The sequence below is a fragment of the Notothenia coriiceps genome, unplaced genomic scaffold (assembly GCF_000735185.1).
Source record: "Notothenia coriiceps isolate Sejong01 unplaced genomic scaffold, NC01 NC01_scaffold00033697, whole genome shotgun sequence".
NCBI lineage: Eukaryota > Metazoa > Chordata > Actinopteri > Perciformes > Nototheniidae > Notothenia > Notothenia coriiceps.
Genome location: NW_011366398.1, coordinates 746705 through 764798, shown reverse-complemented (window position 1 = coordinate 764798; position 18094 = coordinate 746705). Strand labels below are relative to the sequence as shown.

Sequence of the window (18094 nt, the reverse complement as noted above, 5' to 3'; positions counted from 1 at the left end):
ATGAAAGCACATCTGCTCTATGGTACTCGGAGAGTTTGGCTGGTTTGACTGTTATATTTTCAAGAGCCACTCAATAACCCGAGTTATCTGTCGTACGGTAATTAGGGTGTGTCCAGCAAATACAAGCACCAGCCAACCACCAGTAGATGCAGAGCCTTTCGCCCAACTATTATAAAAGCATCTACGTACATCGTGGGACATGTCTGAGCTAAGGAGGCGATCACATCTGAGTCTGCTTTCATCCTTTGAGCATTTGTCTCCTCAGAAGTATATTTGACTGTGGAGCAGAAGGTTTCTCCTGCCTCCAGGCTGTTCCTGTGAAGGCCCTCTTCTCCTCTGATCAATCCCCCACGTCCCTTTGTGGGTCGTCCAACAGGCCAGCCAAGCAGACAGGCTAAGTCAGACATGCTCTTAGCTTACTTTTGTTTTCCTCTGTAGACCCGAGGGAATGTTCTCCAGCTGGACTCAGTTTGCCTGCCTTCTCTTTATCTCAGCAGTTGCAGACTGTTTTTGGGTGACACACTATTGGATTGTATGAGCCATGTGGATGTGAGTATGTGTGCGCTAGAGAAAGTGCCAGGACGTTCACTACATCGTAACCTCAGAGGAATGCATCGTCTCTCTCTGCAGAATACGCCTCCGTGTGCATCTCTCCATTGTGAGCTTCCCAGAACAATGAAGCCAGTGTGAGCCCAAACTGTTAAGTGATCTGTGGTGCGACCAGGTGTCTACCGAGTCGATCCCAGGGGTCCCATGTCAGGATATGCTTTTGATATACTTACACCTCTTACTGCTACCAAGGAAGAAGGATATGGTAAGAAGGGGAGAGACCTCTGCACATCATCTCCCAACGGGAAGAGTTATATGTCCATTTTCAGAAACTGAGATCCAACTATCTATTCTAGCCAACTCTACATGGTTTCATACTCATTCTATTTTCACACTCAGTATTTTTTTTATTCATTTATTGTAATGCCTACTGCAATCCATTAAATAGATACACACCAATGTACTTGTGAAGATAATAATTGTTATGATAGCAAGATTTATCTGCTATTTTATATCAAAGCTCAGTGAATATTATATTGGACATTTCAAATTCTGTTGCCAATGTTTAAATATCAAACAGTAAAATCTGCTGTAATCTGCACAGGAGAAATGAAGGCACTTGATCTACCAAGCAGCCAGAGAGCTGACAAAGGATCTGAATACATTACACATTCATTTATTTATATACCAAACAGTTTTGTCAGCGTCCCCTATGAAGAATTGTCAGCAAACTGATAAATACAGCTGCCTTGCCATCTTTTCCACTTTCAGTGTGGACTGAGATGTCAGGTAAATGGATTATGCCATTCGGTGCGTGAGAGGCTCTTTGATTTTAAGATATTAATCCAAGCCTGTCTTTGTACTTGAGCCTCGCTGGTTTTTCCAGATGGAAACTGAAATAAACTCAATCTCTTTCCTTTGGAGAACTTTTACTGTAGTCAGAAACACTATTTTTTAGTTCATGTATACTCCATTTTACAGTATTATGAAAATTGGCAGCATTTGCTGTCTCCATCAAGTTGAACTAAGAAATACATGGCTCATAGTTGTCTGCAGACATCTAAATTGGGTTTGTATGCCAACCTAAGTTTTATCCGTGTCCAGTGTCCCATATATTCAAAAGGACAAAGCAAAGGTTCTCACAGAGGCAGGGGTGAGCTGTATAAAGAGGAAGCAGGGCTGTGGAAGGACATGGCTAAATATAACCTCGCCTCTCACCTCCCATTCTGGGTCTGCCACCAGTTATATTCACAGAGGTCCCAGTTGTACCCTAGTCATAGCCAAACAGACAGCTGGCAGTCAGTTATGTTCCCACACTTCACACAGAGAACAGAGTCCCTAAGCACCTAGCAATGTCAAATGCACCATTCAGACGCCCCTAAATATTTAATCAGGACAAGTAGAAGGCAATCTTCTACATCCACTAGCATTAAACATTTAATACCCGCCTGACATGATATCTAGTCAGCCGAGACTTAGTCAAACCACATGTGTGATGGAGAGCTGCAGACACTTGTTCTACTCCTAGTTAAATCACACAAAGACAAATCCCGCAGTAAAAAACAAAACACAAGAGTATAGGTCAAAGTCAAAGACCTGACACACACACTGGCACACTCAAAACAACCACACACAGACAAACTAGCATAGGTACAGTTCTACCCACACATATATCATCGGTGAGAGGTGAAGCAGGAAGGAGGCTGGTGAATCCCATCAGTCATGGCTGCAGACTAAGGTTAAAAGCGGGACAAGGCAGCCATTGTCAGCGCAAACAAACCAGCCAAGGACAGAGGGAGGGCTGTGGGCGATATGCTGTATACTGTAAATATATAAAATCCCAGATCCACACAAGAGGAGAGCTTGTTGTGACACTGTCAGATTACAGTTGTATATACAGTACAACAAGGAGTTAGTCTTACAAGGTAAAGGGGAACTCCATCGAGCATACACATCAACTCGGTTCTCAATTCTAGGGTTGTAATACTGCATGTGTAAAAAGTTGTATAAAGCTTTTGGTTGCACCATAAGAGCTGCTCAAAATGTTGTAAATTGCCTTAAGTGATTTAACTTATCAGATCTCTGTAGCCCGCTGCTCATCTCAGCTTGAGGCTGCAAGAACTGCAAGAAACGCAACACATCAGAACTAAACTGTCAGCGGTTGAGTTGCATTGTGGGTAATGTAGGTGCAAGGTTTTGAAAAGTAAGAAAAATGTGTGGAATAAAAAAAGAATATAAATCTGGTTCTGGTGCATCGACTTTAATCCTTACCCACAAAATCATAGAAGTGCAATGGTAAAGCAATGGTGTACTCTTTTGATGATATGATCTACAGTATGTCTACATTTTAAAAGCACAAGACTGACTGCACAAAATCAAATGTTAAAACATAAATCGAATCTAAAGTAAATTTAAGTCTACTTCTTGCAGTATTGCAGTCTAGTGGTTAATCGACATAGGGGAAGGTATAATGGGATGTTCTGTCCTCTAATTTTGCACATAAACATGAGAGTTTGAATGCTGGTCTTCAAATGACATCAGCGTCTGGAGGTAAATGGTGTGTGGCCCAAGTCGATAGTATCAAGTGGTGTGGTGCAGCACACGTATACAGTATATACTATACATACAGACACAAGCACACAAACACACAGATACAGATGCAGATACTGGAGGTGACCCGGCACACTGACAGGGTGGGACGTGACTTGATTAAGAATGGTGAGGTAAGAGTGATAAAGTACCATCTAAATCCACCCACATCCTGTGACCCTGCAATAAGTCAAACACCAACGACAGCCACACACACACCATAAATAATGCTGTCTGATGTCAGCCAGGAGCAGCCCTCCCTCTGCTCAGGTTTACTTTCATTGTTCGACTAAATGTAAGACTAAAAGTGGAAAACTTTGCTTTTGGGAAAACAAACACAAAGCAGACATACCCCACATAACAGCTAATCAGATGCTAAAGGCGGATAAATCTAACTTTCTGTTCTCTATTTTCACGCTCTCATGGGCCACATGTACAGACACAGAGGCAAACACAAATAGCAAACCCAGAATTATATCTTGTAGTTGTGATAATTCATGCAATCACACTCAAACACATCATGTGGGGTTAATGGAGCAGGTGTCCACCGCCGAGCTCTCTCTGCATCCTTGGCTTCTGTGCCAATAGTCTGGGCTAATTTGAATAAAAAAAATCTGCAAACATTTGCTGGACCATTCAGGCTAATGTTCAATCTGCTGCTCTTTGACACAGTGCCACCGTGCATCTCATTTCCATTCCTGAAGCCAGCATTGAAGCATCATGTGGTGGTACTAGAGAGGGGGAAAGGTGTGGGAAGAGGAAAAGGAAATGAAATGTTTTGCAACAGAGGAAAATGCTTCAGTATTCAGCTGGAAAAATAATGTGCGTCTCACACACAAATGTGTCAGCAGAACATCAAGGTCAAAGTAGAAAATAGAATTCCGTTGCTCTTTTTAAACAAACCAGCACAGGTGTGAGAAAGTGCAGAAAAAACAAATATTTGACAGAGAAATAATGGTGTGGAAAATATAGGAAATTATGGGGACAGTCTTGTGGTATGAGTAAACACTCGCCACAGGTACTGGCATTCTCAAAATGTACTCTGTGAAACATACACATCTATTCATATATATCCATCTCTGCTGATGTGTAAACGTCTCGCATATTTCCCAAGCACGTAAAAAGGGAATCAGACCGTCAACAGCAGTCTCAAAATCATAAATGAGGAAAGAGGATGGAGGCAGGAAAACATGCTCCCATGATGATATAGCGCTTGCTTTTATGCATAGCAAGAGTTTCCACTCAGTTTCCTCCTCTTATTTCGGCACTACCCCGAAGATAATATCTCTCTCCGTCTCTTTCTCTGTTCCAAAGGCATGATGAGGGTTGCATAAAATTAGCTGCTTGACAAGGGGAACGTGTCCAGGGGCAACATGGAGGACCTTGTTTCCAAAGAGTCTCGACACACTCTGCTCAACCCCCCATGTCCCCGAGTAACAACGCAAGATCAGATAGAGAAGGGGAGAGGGGCTTGTTTAAAATAGCACCCCACAGACACTCTTCTGAAGATTTTAACTACCAGCAACAAAATACAGAGCATCAAATTAGGATCTCACTGTTGACATTTTTTACATGTTCGTCTTCTACCACCCAAAATGAATACGGGATGTAAAGGTTCTGAAAATGGATGTTGTGTTGTTTATTGCATGCGAAAGGATACAGAAGCTCTTGTCAAAAACATTTTAATGTGTGATCTCAGACCCTACATGCACTGAAAATAGACAGGTTGGAGTCTTGAATGCTTCATCTACTCTCTGGTATCCCAGTCCAATTACAACCCGTCCCACGAAGCTCTTCCTTTCCACACTCTCACGGGCTGTCACATTCTGATAAGGAAGGGCGTAGCAATATTGAAGGTCGGTCAGTCTGCGCACTTAACCTCATTTCCCAACATTCTGCTCTGCCTCTCCCAGAAGAGCCTTTTGATTGGTGTCCATTTGAAAAGCGGGCTTTGGGTTTGACGGGAGGGGCGTGGAGGGTATGGGAGATCAGAGCAGCCTGAGCATACAGCCTTAGAAATAAGCTTTTTGGAGCACGACTCCTGACACTTATAATGGTTTTCAATTAACCAAGGCAAAAAACTGAGCACTAATCTGGGATAGCGCAGGAGAACCAGTCATGCAATATTCATGTACACAAACTAATGAAAGCCCAGATTAGCCTACACATTTACATAGGGTCGTTGCAGTGTCATCCACACATTAAAGGAATCTGCTGCCAAGCGGAAAGAAAGTGTAAGACAAAAATGGGAAGATGGGAAATGGAATCAGAAAGAGAAGAGATAATGAAGAGTAGAAAGGAGATCAAGACAGAGCGGAATCAAGGAGAAAGAATTGAGAGGTCAATGGGACACCGGGAAGACCTTGAACAAAAAGGAAATGGGATCATGAGATAAAGAGGTGAAGAAAAGTAAGAGGAGGTGCGACTCCTCAAAAGAGATTAAGGATCATCTGCATTTTGCCTTCTCATCTGCCTCCGCCGTAATCATTCCTCTCTTAAGGCAGACACCAGCCCCCACTCAAAAACGACACCAATCTGAATGAGTGATCTTGACAAATTGGGCTGCTTGAGAAAAGAGGGTTGCTCTTTTGACTGAGCAGAGGGGCTGCAGTCAGTGGACAAAGATATAACTGTAATTGGCTGCTACACTCCCCTTCCTCCCCTAATCTCCAACAGCGGAAAGTGGCGACAGGGGAAAAAGGGACAGCGAACGCGAACAGATTGCCACAGCAGCAAAAATGCGCCGCAACTGTGGATTTCAATGATGTCTCAAATGTTATGTACACGCATCAGAACAATATGGGAAATTCTTCCCTAATCCTTAGTAGGTCACAAAAGACTTAAAGACTTCAAAGCTGGATTAATGTGTGACTGGACATACCAATTCCACACTGGGTGACTTTTAACCAAGCATTAACATTGTATGTAAAACAAGGAGCTAATCGTGGGTTTAGTTCGAAAATATCCTTTGACCTTTTGTAGAGGTCTCAGAATTAATTTTATGCTCCACAGATATCTAATTTTATGCTTTTATGGACTTACACATTGGTGGAATAATGGAAATGTCTTTCACTCAGGAAAGCACCGAGTCTGGTGTGCTGTAAACTGTTCTCTGTTAACTGCCTGCTTCTGTTTCATTTCACGACCGGTATATAAGAGGCTTGTGTACAGGCAACAGAAGAAGAGGACATGATTTCTGGCTAATTTGAGAAAAACTCTTATTCCCTTGTTTTGGCCCAGGAAGACTAATGAATTCACAGTTCAACCAAAATGTGCTTGGCTAGCATGTTCTCCCCCCACTTCTCTCTACCTGCTTTAACTTTCAGAAATGAAATGTGAGGAATGGGCCAATTTACAGCTAAAGGCTGTTTCTTCCTAAGAGGCACCGACATAAAGATGAAGTACAGAGGATATGCAGAGGTAGATGGGGAGAGATGAGGGGTTTGAATTCAGACAATGAAGAAAAAGGAAGAGAAAGATGCGAGACAGGAAAGCAAGACGTTGGCACTAATATGAGTGTCATCTCTGAGGGTAGACAGAAATGCTTGAATTGCATTTTTGGCCTTTAACTTCTTTGTACAAAGAGACTTGAGTTGAAGAGCAGCTCTTGATCTTTCCAATCAGCTACCATGACAAGAGCTGCTCAGATATTCAACAAGCAGAAACAAAAGAGGGTGTCAGCACCAAGAAGTTTACTTCACTCCGAGAAGTTTGAGAGATACACAGAAGTTGGTAGAAGCAGGCAGAACAAAGACGGTAGAAGGAAGTACGACAGAAACGAATATGAGAGGTCCTCCGCCATCTGTTCCTAATTATGTCTGGGGTCCACACTGCAGCTGGAAAACTCAAGCCCACCATTTGCTACTATTACCATAGCGCTGTTACAATATCAAATCACAATGGTCTCATTATTCTCCATATAATAAAAGCATGATGCAATTTATGTTCAACTAGTCACGTGTGGAGTTGTTGCCTACAGAAACATAACATGTGGAGGTGTTAGCAAGAGTCTGATGACACGTGAAGAAATCAGGTCATTGTTTCTGTAACGCTTAATGCCGTTTTTAAGCTAAATTAATTAAATGGTGAGACACCTACAGGATCTTTGACAGACATGGTGTCCGTTTCACAGCGCCCGGTGGAATAAACTAAGCATTGACGGAAACAAAGCCTTCTGATTGCTCTGACATCACATCTGTTAGCTCCTCAGCACAGCTTTAAGAGGATGAGACCAGGAGGTGAAGGAGGAGGTGGGTGGGCGAATGGGAGGGGTATCATTTCTCCCTCCCTCCCTCTTCCTTGTGGGACCATGCAGTTACATTTTCATATGATAGGAACTGGAAAACCACCATCGGTAATTAGATTACAAATAGATAGATGGAATGAGAAGGAAAAAAAGATCCTTAGTTAATTAACTCAAACCATATTCTAATCAGGTTTCATAATTCCCCCTCCTCTCAACAACCTCCGATCTGAATCCTCATGCAAACCCCCCCGGGACTCACCATCACACAAGCCAAGATGAGACGGGCACTCAAACAAGATCATTTGACGCTAATTTCCCAAACAGGAAAGCACTTAAAGAGGCGCTCTGATTGAGACAACTAAGCACGTGCATCAACAGCTGATGGGAGCAACAGAATGCGCTCTGGATGGATGACATCTTTCTGTTTTGTGTGCGTTGTCTGATAAAAGCCATTTCCTTTCCAGGGCGACAGTTTCCGTCATCTCAGGAAACGAGCGTGGGGAATTAAATGAGTGTCTCTTTATGGGAATGGGGACAAGTGGCAGTGATAACAGTCAAAGAGGTGTCTCAGAAGGAGTGTCGCTCGCCACTTTCGCATCTCCATTATCTGTCAACCTGCCAGTCCATCTGTCTGTTTGTCATACTGTGCTCAGAAGACCGACAAACTCCATTTACAAAGGAAACACGTCTCACATATACTGAGCACTGAGGAAAAGCGGCACACTGATCAGCAATGTTGCTATTGTTCCAAATGTTTCATCTGTTTCTAATTATTACTCCTGTAGCTGAAATAAAGGATTTCCAAGGATTTTATCAAAGCTGTCTTGCCGACAGTCATCAGACTGACAGCTCAATCACACAGTCATTACATTTGTCTCTCATTTTGATTAGAAATCCGTTCAAATGTCAAGTACATTTTTTATTTTCCAGAACAAAGCACAACATGAAGAAATAAAGATACCACTGAAAGAAGAAAGTAAATATTAATCTATTTGTGTAACTGTGCCTCTTCCATACTGTTTTTGACAGTATCCCTTCTTTATTAACAAAGTTGTTTTATCATTCCAAAATCAATGCATCGAGGCCAATATTTCTATTGATGTGTAAATGCCTTAAGCCATGTAATTTCATCAACTGTACAATCAAAGCAACAGGCACAAACCAACTTATTAAATTAGATTTGTTTTTTTGCCAGAAAGACAAACTTCAAACCCAAACTGGCAGCGAAACACCCAGCATTGTCAACAGATTTGCAGCGCACAGGATTTTACCAGATCACAATTGTACCATCGGGACCAAGAGCATGTTGGCACATGAAGGACTGCTTTAATTTCTAAACACCTGCTCACTCTCCACCACAAAACACAACGAGCACAGAGCTCTTCCTCCTGTCCAACAAACAATCCTGTTCTTCCATTTTACTGAGAGCGGTACCACAGCCAACCCTGTCCCCCCTCCCCTGAGTGCCTCCATGCATGTGTGTGTGCGTCAGAAGAGCCACCATCACAGCAGCCCGCACCTGCTCTGCCCGAGGCCCTGTTCTGTTAGCTCGGAGCAGCAGCACAATGCGGGGATGGAGGAGTGAGGGGCTGGAGGGATAGAAAGCTGGGGGAAATAGATGTGTAAATGTCAATAGCCTAGCTCAAACTAACTATAATGCAATAGAGAACCTAATATGAATACATATGAGTTTCAAGATGATAGCTTTTGAGCTTCTGCACCGCTATAAATAATACAACATCTCAGTTGTCTGGAAGAAAATAGAAACTGTATCCTTCCAGGTAAGAAGTAAGTGTGTGAGTTCAGCTGTGCAGCCTTACTGAAACCTACTGTACGAAGGCTTCTGCTGCTGCTAAGAGCATGATGGACACATGCAGCCGTGTCCACTGACAGACACAGGCATGGATAATAATTTCACATGACCAAATGCCAGCCACCATGGCTATGTTAAAACAATGTCCCCAGGGAAGTGTTGTAAAGCAGTGAACTGCCCAGCAACAACAAACGAGACGCATTCAGTGTCTGTAAAGCACAAAATATCCATTCATTATACCACAGGGCAGTGCAGTTTGAGTCAGCATCTCCACACCTGAGCGTTGCCTTAGCTTCATACAGACCTAATGGGGCAACTGAACTATACTATTCTGTCAAAAGACACTATTGCACCATTATGCCTGGGAAATAGTGCGACAACAGATGCAGCCTTCTCTGAAAAAGACAACATTGTTCATAAGACGCAGAGAAGGGTGGCTCTCATACTCTCAAATGTAAATTGTTGGAATGATTTCACACCTGAGGCGTTACACCAACTGCTGTGTGCCAAGTTATAGTCTTTTCTTCCAATGAGCGATTATGTATCTTTTTTTACAGCCCTCATTCAAGCAGCTGGACCGACTGGATATACCCGTTTTTATAGCAAAAGACTGAGTAGCATTCATAGCAATAAACATGTTCTAATTCCATCATGCAGAACACCCAGACAGGTGGCGAAGTCGGCAAACACATTTTACATGGCTATTAAGCCAAGCATTAGTTAAAATAATGTAACTCCAAACCAGAGACATTGTGTAGTGTCTGGCCCGCCCCTGTAGCTGCGTTCTGCTTCGTAGAGTATATTTAAACAACTAAGAAGCCGCTGATGCTTGAGATTTCACACTGGTAACTGGAGCACTCTTCAGACTGCTGAACAATACATGCTCTAATGTGGCCTCTGACCCCGGTCACATGAATATAGATCAAGAGAGAGGGCTGGAGGAGGGGAATAACTGGCTGCCAGAGAGAAGATAGAAAAGTATTCCACCTCTGATGGATGATAATATCGCAGCGTTTCCATATATCATTTCCTATCGGACACAAGGATATCGCTCACCTGTCAAGACAATCATTTTCCAAGAGACTTCAAGGCTAACTCAAATCAAGGGCATTTTGAAATGCAAAAATACACACAATAGGTGAGAGTAACAAGTTGGCATTCATGGACACACAAACAGATCCTTCCTATAATTGTTTCTCTACAAAAGCTCATTTAAGGAAAGGTGGCAATGCAATTTTCTGGAACTGGGAGGCTGGGGTAAGCATTAAAGTTCAAGTCACATCCACAAATGTAGGCTGCAGATAGTGACACAAACAAACAACAATCAAAAACATTTTTTTGTTTTTTTTTCAGAGGCAAGAACATGCACAACAGGAGGTAACACTGTTGGGGTGAACACATAGAGCGCACAGATGAGGGGGGAGGAGGCAAAGAGAGCATTATATTGTAAGTAGCTACGGCTCTATTAGACTGCAACAGAACCTCTAGTTAAATATATAAAATCTATGAGGCATGAGATCATTTTAGATAGGGGAGCACGGTAGGTAGACCTCAGAGGTTTGTTCTGTAGTCCTCATTACTGAATTTATCTCAGCGTGCCTGTCAGTCACCACCTGCCTGTCTGCCTTGTTAAGGGTGCTGGAATCATGAATCTCCCTTAGGAGACAAGCCCATGGACTATATTGAAGCGCTCCTGGCCCACATATCTTAGTGACTATAAACATATGCCTGACATAAGTATCCCTGTATAAGCCTCATATAAATAAATCCAAACTTACGAGAGGGAACAGCAGCTAAACCAAGCCTCGAGAGACAGAGAGGGGAAAGGCTCAGTGGGTCTTGCTCGGCACCATTTCTTCTTCCTTCCTGCAGGATTTTACAGCCAGCAGTAAAAACCTTTCTTAGCTCCCCTCACTACATTCAACATGGTAGGAAAACTAAGGAGAGGCAGGGCCAGATAGGCCAGAGTGACGGTGAGGGGAACTAAAACAATCTGCTCTGGGCTTGGTTGTTTCTGTGACCCCTGGAGAAGCACTCCACTGAGGCCGTCTGTGTGTGTCTGCTACACCGTATGACTGTAAAAACATTGCACAGCACTTACTCCTTTTCTAAAGAGGAAAGCAAAGCTCAGGCTCATCCAGTTTGCTCCTCTCTTGTAATATGTGCCATTTATAGTGGGCAGTGGTAATAAAGATGCAGGGGTTAATTGACTCACGGTTTTTTCACGGTCAATATAATCATCAATAAACTACTCAAGGTCTAGATACTGAACACTCAGGTGCCAGACCAGGCCGTCAATCTGAGGAATGAAATGTCTAGTGCTGGACACATGAAGCCAACAGCTAAGCCAGGGACACACTCCTGGAAAATTGAGCCTTCAAAGAGGGGCTTATGAATCCCATCTCTGACAAAAGAAGAGATGGAATTAGTGGGATTTAGGGGCGTCAGCATGAGGCAGGGTGGTATTAGTGGTGCTCTTCACACGTCTCCATCCAGACTGGATCACAGGCCCTCTTTGGAACACACTAGCAGCTAATTTCTGTCAGTACACACAGCACTGAGTTGGATGGAGACAGCTGCGAGGCCAGAAGCCTGAGCTGATACGATGCCCGGCCCACTGGAACCAGTCCAGTGTGGAGTTAAGGAATGTTGTGACTGCGGTGTTGGCAGCTGTACTCTGATAAATGTTGTGAAAAAGAGAAAAGTGTGCATGTTTTTTAAGGCCATACGCTGAGGGGATGTGTCTTTTGTGCCACTGACAGCCCTTATTCAAAACATGTTTTAGCCAGCTTATGTCTGAAACCCTGGCTTTCAGTATATGCAAGACTGAGTACATAATACGGAAGCTTAACCAATGAAAAGAATGAAAATAATAGAGTTTAAGTCCTGCAAAGGCCTGTTCCACCTGAAAGAACAAGGAAATGTGTTCCTATTGATGTGGTCCATCAAGTCAGGTCCGCTTTATTCCCCGGTGGAGGCACCCAGAGTCAGGCACCTCCTGAGCCCTGCGAGCAGCTGACCACACCCCTGGAACAATGACCTCAATAAACTCAAACATTGCTCCATTTGCTCAAACAAAACCACTGGAGGGTAAAGGAAAGCTGTAGCAAATCAGAAATGAGTGCTCTGAGGCTTGGAGGAAAACATTACAAATGAATCGCTCTACACATAAATCAATCTTAGCATTTACCAGTTTCTAGCCAAAAATCTATCTCTACACTCAGAGGAATTTGCAGGTCCCAGGAATGAGGATTAATGGGAGCAGGATGGCCCAGTCAGCATTGTTTCAATTGTTGCTCCTGTTGTGTTTTGACAGTGGACTCCCTAGAGGGCATTACCGGGCATATAGCCTGCATTCAGCGTGTGAGTACCGCAGACAACTGCGTCACGATAAGACGTAGGAAGGCCTTGCTCTTTATCCTGTCCTCCATCTCTGTCCAGCTCTCCCACTGGGAGGCGGTGGTCCGGGATTAACAGAGCGAGTACAGCACATACATTTCAGCTGAATTGCTAAGTTGCTGTTCCCCTCGTAACACCCTCCTACCTGACCCAGCCCCCACACCTTTCCTTTCAGGCCCCATGAGGACGAGCCAGGGGGCTGGCCACGCAGCCGCATCCCGTTCCACTCGGCATGCTGGGCCATAAATACTGCGCAGCATCAGGAACAGCAGGTGCCATCACTCCCTATCATTAATTATCTCCGCTGCATCACTCTAGGGTCTCTCACTCCTAAACTCCGGATCTCCTGCACCATCTTATTCTCCAGCCTCCAACCCTTTCCCATTTTCTCCCACTTTCTTGAATTCCAACCATCTCAGATCCTGTCAATGTCTACAGATCTACAGCAATTATTCTGCTCAATATCCAATTTCCTACAATCTAGTCTTCATTTGTTCCCTGATGTATCTCAATCTATGTCCAGCACTCTCTTCTCCCAAGTGAATTCTTCTCCCACTGACAGCCTAACCCGCTTTCTTCTCTGCTCAGATGTGTCTTGCAGCGCTTCTCTTCACATTCTGATGGGTTTTCCCCTGTTGTAAATGTATTCCATAACTGCTGGGCTGCTGCTAGCCAGGAGACGTCACGGGGACAAACCGAGCACTGGAGGCAGAGATAGCCCTTTCCCCCCCCTAAGGAGAGCTCATAAATAATACCAAATCAAAGAGGAAAAGCAGCATGAGACACTCCCCGAAGTGAAAAGCCAATGAACATGGTCAGAGATGTAAGAGTGCGCCCACTGATGGTAAAGGTTCTGTCTCCCCGTGAGCCAGGCCACAGAAACATGAGCAGGGCGTCCTGCCCTCTCAGGTGAGAAGGCCTCGTCAACTGTGTGTAACCCACAGAAACATCTGGCACAACCACAAAAACAAACAGTGGCTTCCTTTGGACTTGGTCACACTGCCACAGGGCATAATGTGAACTCCAAATGCAGAGCCATGGCTTCGTAATACGAGACCACCCAACAAATTAACAGGTTGTGAGCAGTTCTGAAAACATGGGCTAAAGATGATTTAGAAATAGAAAAATGCTGTTACATAAAAAAAAACCTTGGACAAAGAAAAATCACAGTTGAACTCAGAGTCAAACCCTTCTGATACAGGCAGATATCATTCACATAGAAACTTTCCAAACCACTGGAGTCCATAATTCATGTCATGTGCTTGTGTGCACACATACACAAATATAGGAAAGCAATCCAATGTCCTAAAAACCCACAATCCCACAGGTTCTTCATTCTCTGAATGCAACCTGGTGGCTTTCATTTCTCTCAGTGCACTTTAGGCTCATCTCTTACCTGACTCAACGAGTTAGCTTCCCCTCAGGACAGGTGCTGTCCACATTTTTTAATGCTTACCTTCCTCTAATACAACCTGACCACAGACGACTGCAGTGGCCGCCGCTGTACACCCACCCTTCCCCACATATGCTACTAGGCACAGCATGAGTCTAATGTTAGCATTCCTCAGCCTCACAAACACAAAACATCAGTGGCTCTGTACTTTAAAGGGAAAAGGGCTTTGTCGCACTTAGCCTTCTAAAAGGGTGATCTCCTCTAAAGCATTGGTTGTCACTGGCCATACAGATAGGGGTATCTAACCTCTATCAAAAACATATGGCAGCCTTGAGTCATATCATGATTCCCCTATCACATTTAAACGCTGTGTAATAGACACTCTCTCTGAATTGGTTCTGGTGCTCAGAGCAACTACATCAAACATAATTAAAAAAAAGTGAATCGTACAAATCCCCAGTGATAGAGATTTTACTCCTTTCCTTTTTCCAAAACAGATAAGCAATCTACCCGCGACATTAAGGGAATGGCTCTCCTTTCTCTTCAACAGATTTGTAATTTTGACTCATTAGTATAATCCATTATAAAGAGGTGGACAGGACACTCAGCCCGAATCAATTTGATTCTCCTACACTTTCTATTGATTCCCATCGTACTACAAGTGGAGTAAAGAGACAGATTGAAAAGTGGATAAACAAGAAGCAGGATTGGGAAATTGAAGGATCTTTTGTGACATCATTGTGTGTGCACTTTTAGAAGAGAGAACTGCTTTACACAGAAATCAATTTCTTTACTATGCGAAGCACAAAAGCTGTTTGTATTCCAGCGTCCTACCTTCTTTGTTCAATATCTTAGTCAGGAGACATGATTGGCATAAGGCCAGGGTGAATAGACAACATCATACAGAAGGACACACAAACACATACACACTATGTGGATCGCAAGTAATCTAAATTATTGTTCCCTGCCCTGTGAGTGTGTTTCTTGCTTGTGATCATATGTATGCATCTTGCATGCAACATGACCAACAGGTTAATTAATCAACATCACAAAAAATGCAGTAACTATCCCCTCCTTGATGATAGTCATCAGATTTGGTACACTTGTTTGCTCACCCTTTGCAGACCCTTACCAGGTCTGTGATGAAAAGAGAGTATGCACATGAAGGACAGTGTTACTTTTATGATGTGTTTCAAGCTTGAGCTCATATGACTACAGTGTGGCGGGGAATCAATTCCCGCAGTGGGAAAAGGCTTTTAGTCCTCAAAGGGGGTCTCAGGGATGATTTTGGCAGATACACTGCACAGCTGTAGAAATCATTTGGGCATGCTCACAGCTTTTTCTGATGATAATTCAACATTAAGAAGCTTGGTTTTGATTATTTACTTTCATCTCATCTTTCAGGGTGAGATTATCCTCATTAATGACATTTGATGTGGAACAAACGACAAACCAAAATTAATTTAGGCAGAGAGATTGCAAGATCACTTAGATCACACACAATGAAGTGGGTTTCAGCTACAAAACAGTGCCAGTAGTAGTGGTTACGCTACTTCTTGTATGTGTAACCAGTGCTATTTATACTGGGTAGTTACAGACACAACATCATCATGTCTCAGCTGACAAGGCAGAAAAATCTGGGCCACACAGAAAACAATTGTGCAAACGTTTATGCTGCTGTTGTTCAAAGTCTTTTGGGGAAAATAAAGATTAGGATGATGTGATAGAGCCCATCCTTTAATCTTTCACTTTAGACCAGTGTAAAGCCCACTTCTGCAAAGGAAAGCTGCTTCTTGTCAGACAAGTGCCCCCTGCTGGTAAAAATCTAAACCATAGGCATTTCATTCCATTTTTTATAGACCCCAGATGATTTTCAGACATTTTCCATGTTGTAATACTCCAAGGCTACGAAAATGGGGCAATAAGAATGCATGATGAATACAAATGTGTTGAAGAATATGTGCGTACTCGTAGAAAAAAGAAAGCAAGGAACATGTTTTAGTTCTCTTACAGTCCTCTAAAATATATAGGTATCAAAGGAGGGGGGTGCCAGTTCATTCTGAAAGTTTAAGGTGCAAATATTAGTAAGATGCAATTTTTCACTTTCTATATATATACAGAATATGGATAATTGTCATAAGTTTGTTTTAACCCAGGTTTCAACACTTGTTGTGCCCACAACTCAAAATATTCACTACAGGATATATGAATCACTGATTTCTTGATTAGTCCAGATAACAATGATAGCCTTTATGATGTTGTTAAGAGGTGCAGAACATACAAAACACAGGTCAGAGTATAAAACATTAACATAGCAATACATGTCATACCCCGGATTAGCACTATGGATGAACAGTATAGGTTGTATTTAGTGCAGTGAACAACAGCTGATAAGTGCCTCTCTTACAATATTTTAAAGGTAGAGGGGAAAATGTATTAATAGGAGAAAGATCTTCAAATGAATGCTATAAAAACTTGCTCATCATTCTAAGTAGTATTTGTTAAATGATCAGTACAGAAGCCTACAGCATACTGCTAAGCTGCTTAGTGCTATCTATAGGCATCATTTGTAGTAAGCGAATAGAAAGAGCAGCAGTCTGTGACTGAGCCACGTCTTTTCAACTTGTGCTCTAACACAGAAACGTTATTTATCGCCATAATTGGAAGAAAAATAACAGCCAGACTCACCTTCTTCCGGGGCTGCCATTTCATCATATTTGTAAACCAAAATTGAACAGCATTAAGATATTATAGGATAATGGAATGTAGATTCAAAGAAATCCAGAGCGCAAGTCATGCTGCCTCTCGACTTCCCTCAGTTTTGCAGCAGATTTTCTCCAAGAAGCGATGCATGATGATGTGCGAGTATCAGCTTTGCGGCAGTTTTTCAGTTGAGACAGTCCAGTCAACACAAATCAGACACCGGTTAAATCCACAGTTGAGATCGGAGAATAAATCAGAGACACATGGTGTCGACCGACAGTGTTTGAGGGAAATGTTCCTGTGCGTAAATCCAAAGTACGAGTCCGTTACTAACCCACTCCCTCCTCACGCAGAGTCGGCCTATCCAGCACCAATCTGGAGTGTGTTTTAGGAAAAATTAATTCCTAAACTTTTTCGAACCGAAGTCCTCCGTGTATGTAGGCAACACCATTAGTCCAGCGCAACATGGGTAGACTATGTCCAATCTGTTCTCTTCGATCCATAGGAAATGACCGAAAGACGGAATGTGTGCGGAAATGCAGAAAAAATAATCACAGTTGTCAAATCCCGTTTTTCAGTGGTCGAAACACACTTTTGGAAGTATTTGTGGATAAACAGTCCAAGAGAGGCCGGCGGAGACAGAGCGACAAGCGGGGAGATTACTTTCAGGGGGGAGGAGGGTGTACAACCAGCAAAAAAAAAAATCCCTGGAATTTCAGCGAGGAGCTGGAAGGATATCCTGATTCCAGCAACAGCAACAAACTGGACTACAGCTCTCAGATGACTTCCTTCCATGCGTTCTTCCAGCTTTGCAGACTTGGAGCGGTGGAGCTGGGCAGGCTGCAGCAGCTGGGTCATAGCGCCGCCGGCCGAAGAGTGCGCTTCACATTTACGCACCACACTGACGCTGCCCTCCAGACAGAAAGCAAGCTGTGGTTTTGGTGTGTTGCTCAAGGACACATTTCCAGGAAATGAACCTCTGAACGGTCTCTGTAGCCACGTGCCACCCTGCTGTGCCAGTCCATCATGCTGAATAAACAGGATACTGTGCTATGGTTTGGGGATTTGCGGAGGAACGTCAAAACTATTTGTGGGTACAAAGTAAAAGTTGTCAGTATACTTTACATATATTTCCAACATAATTGTGTTTTCCATACTGTAAGGCCTAGGTCTGCACGATTTGAAAAATAACTCATCGCAACAATTTTGATATATATATGCGATAGGGTTCACAACATGGAGGAATTTATAATAATGATAAAAACATATCAAATTCGTTTTTAAATTTGTTTGCCGGGATAGACTAGCAGGACCTATGGGAAATCGTCACAGAAAAATTGTTGAATTATCACGAATCCTTTTGTTATCTCAGTCACATTCTAACCTTTCACATTAACATCCC

General features: G+C 43.0%; 1 protein-coding gene across 1 annotated transcript in view; it reads right to left on the bottom strand.

The window, feature by feature from the left end:
- LOC104961762 (tetratricopeptide repeat protein 28-like) overlaps window positions 1-17460 on the bottom strand; it is a 55178-nt gene extending 37718 nt beyond the window's left edge. The window contains exon 1 of the mRNA XM_010790099.1: window positions 16678-17460. Within this exon, the coding sequence (XP_010788401.1) occupies window positions 16678-16704 (27 nt within the window). The 5' untranslated portion in view covers window positions 16705-17460. The remainder of the gene's footprint in view (window positions 1-16677) is intronic.
- Window positions 17461-18094: the final 634 nt, after the last annotated feature.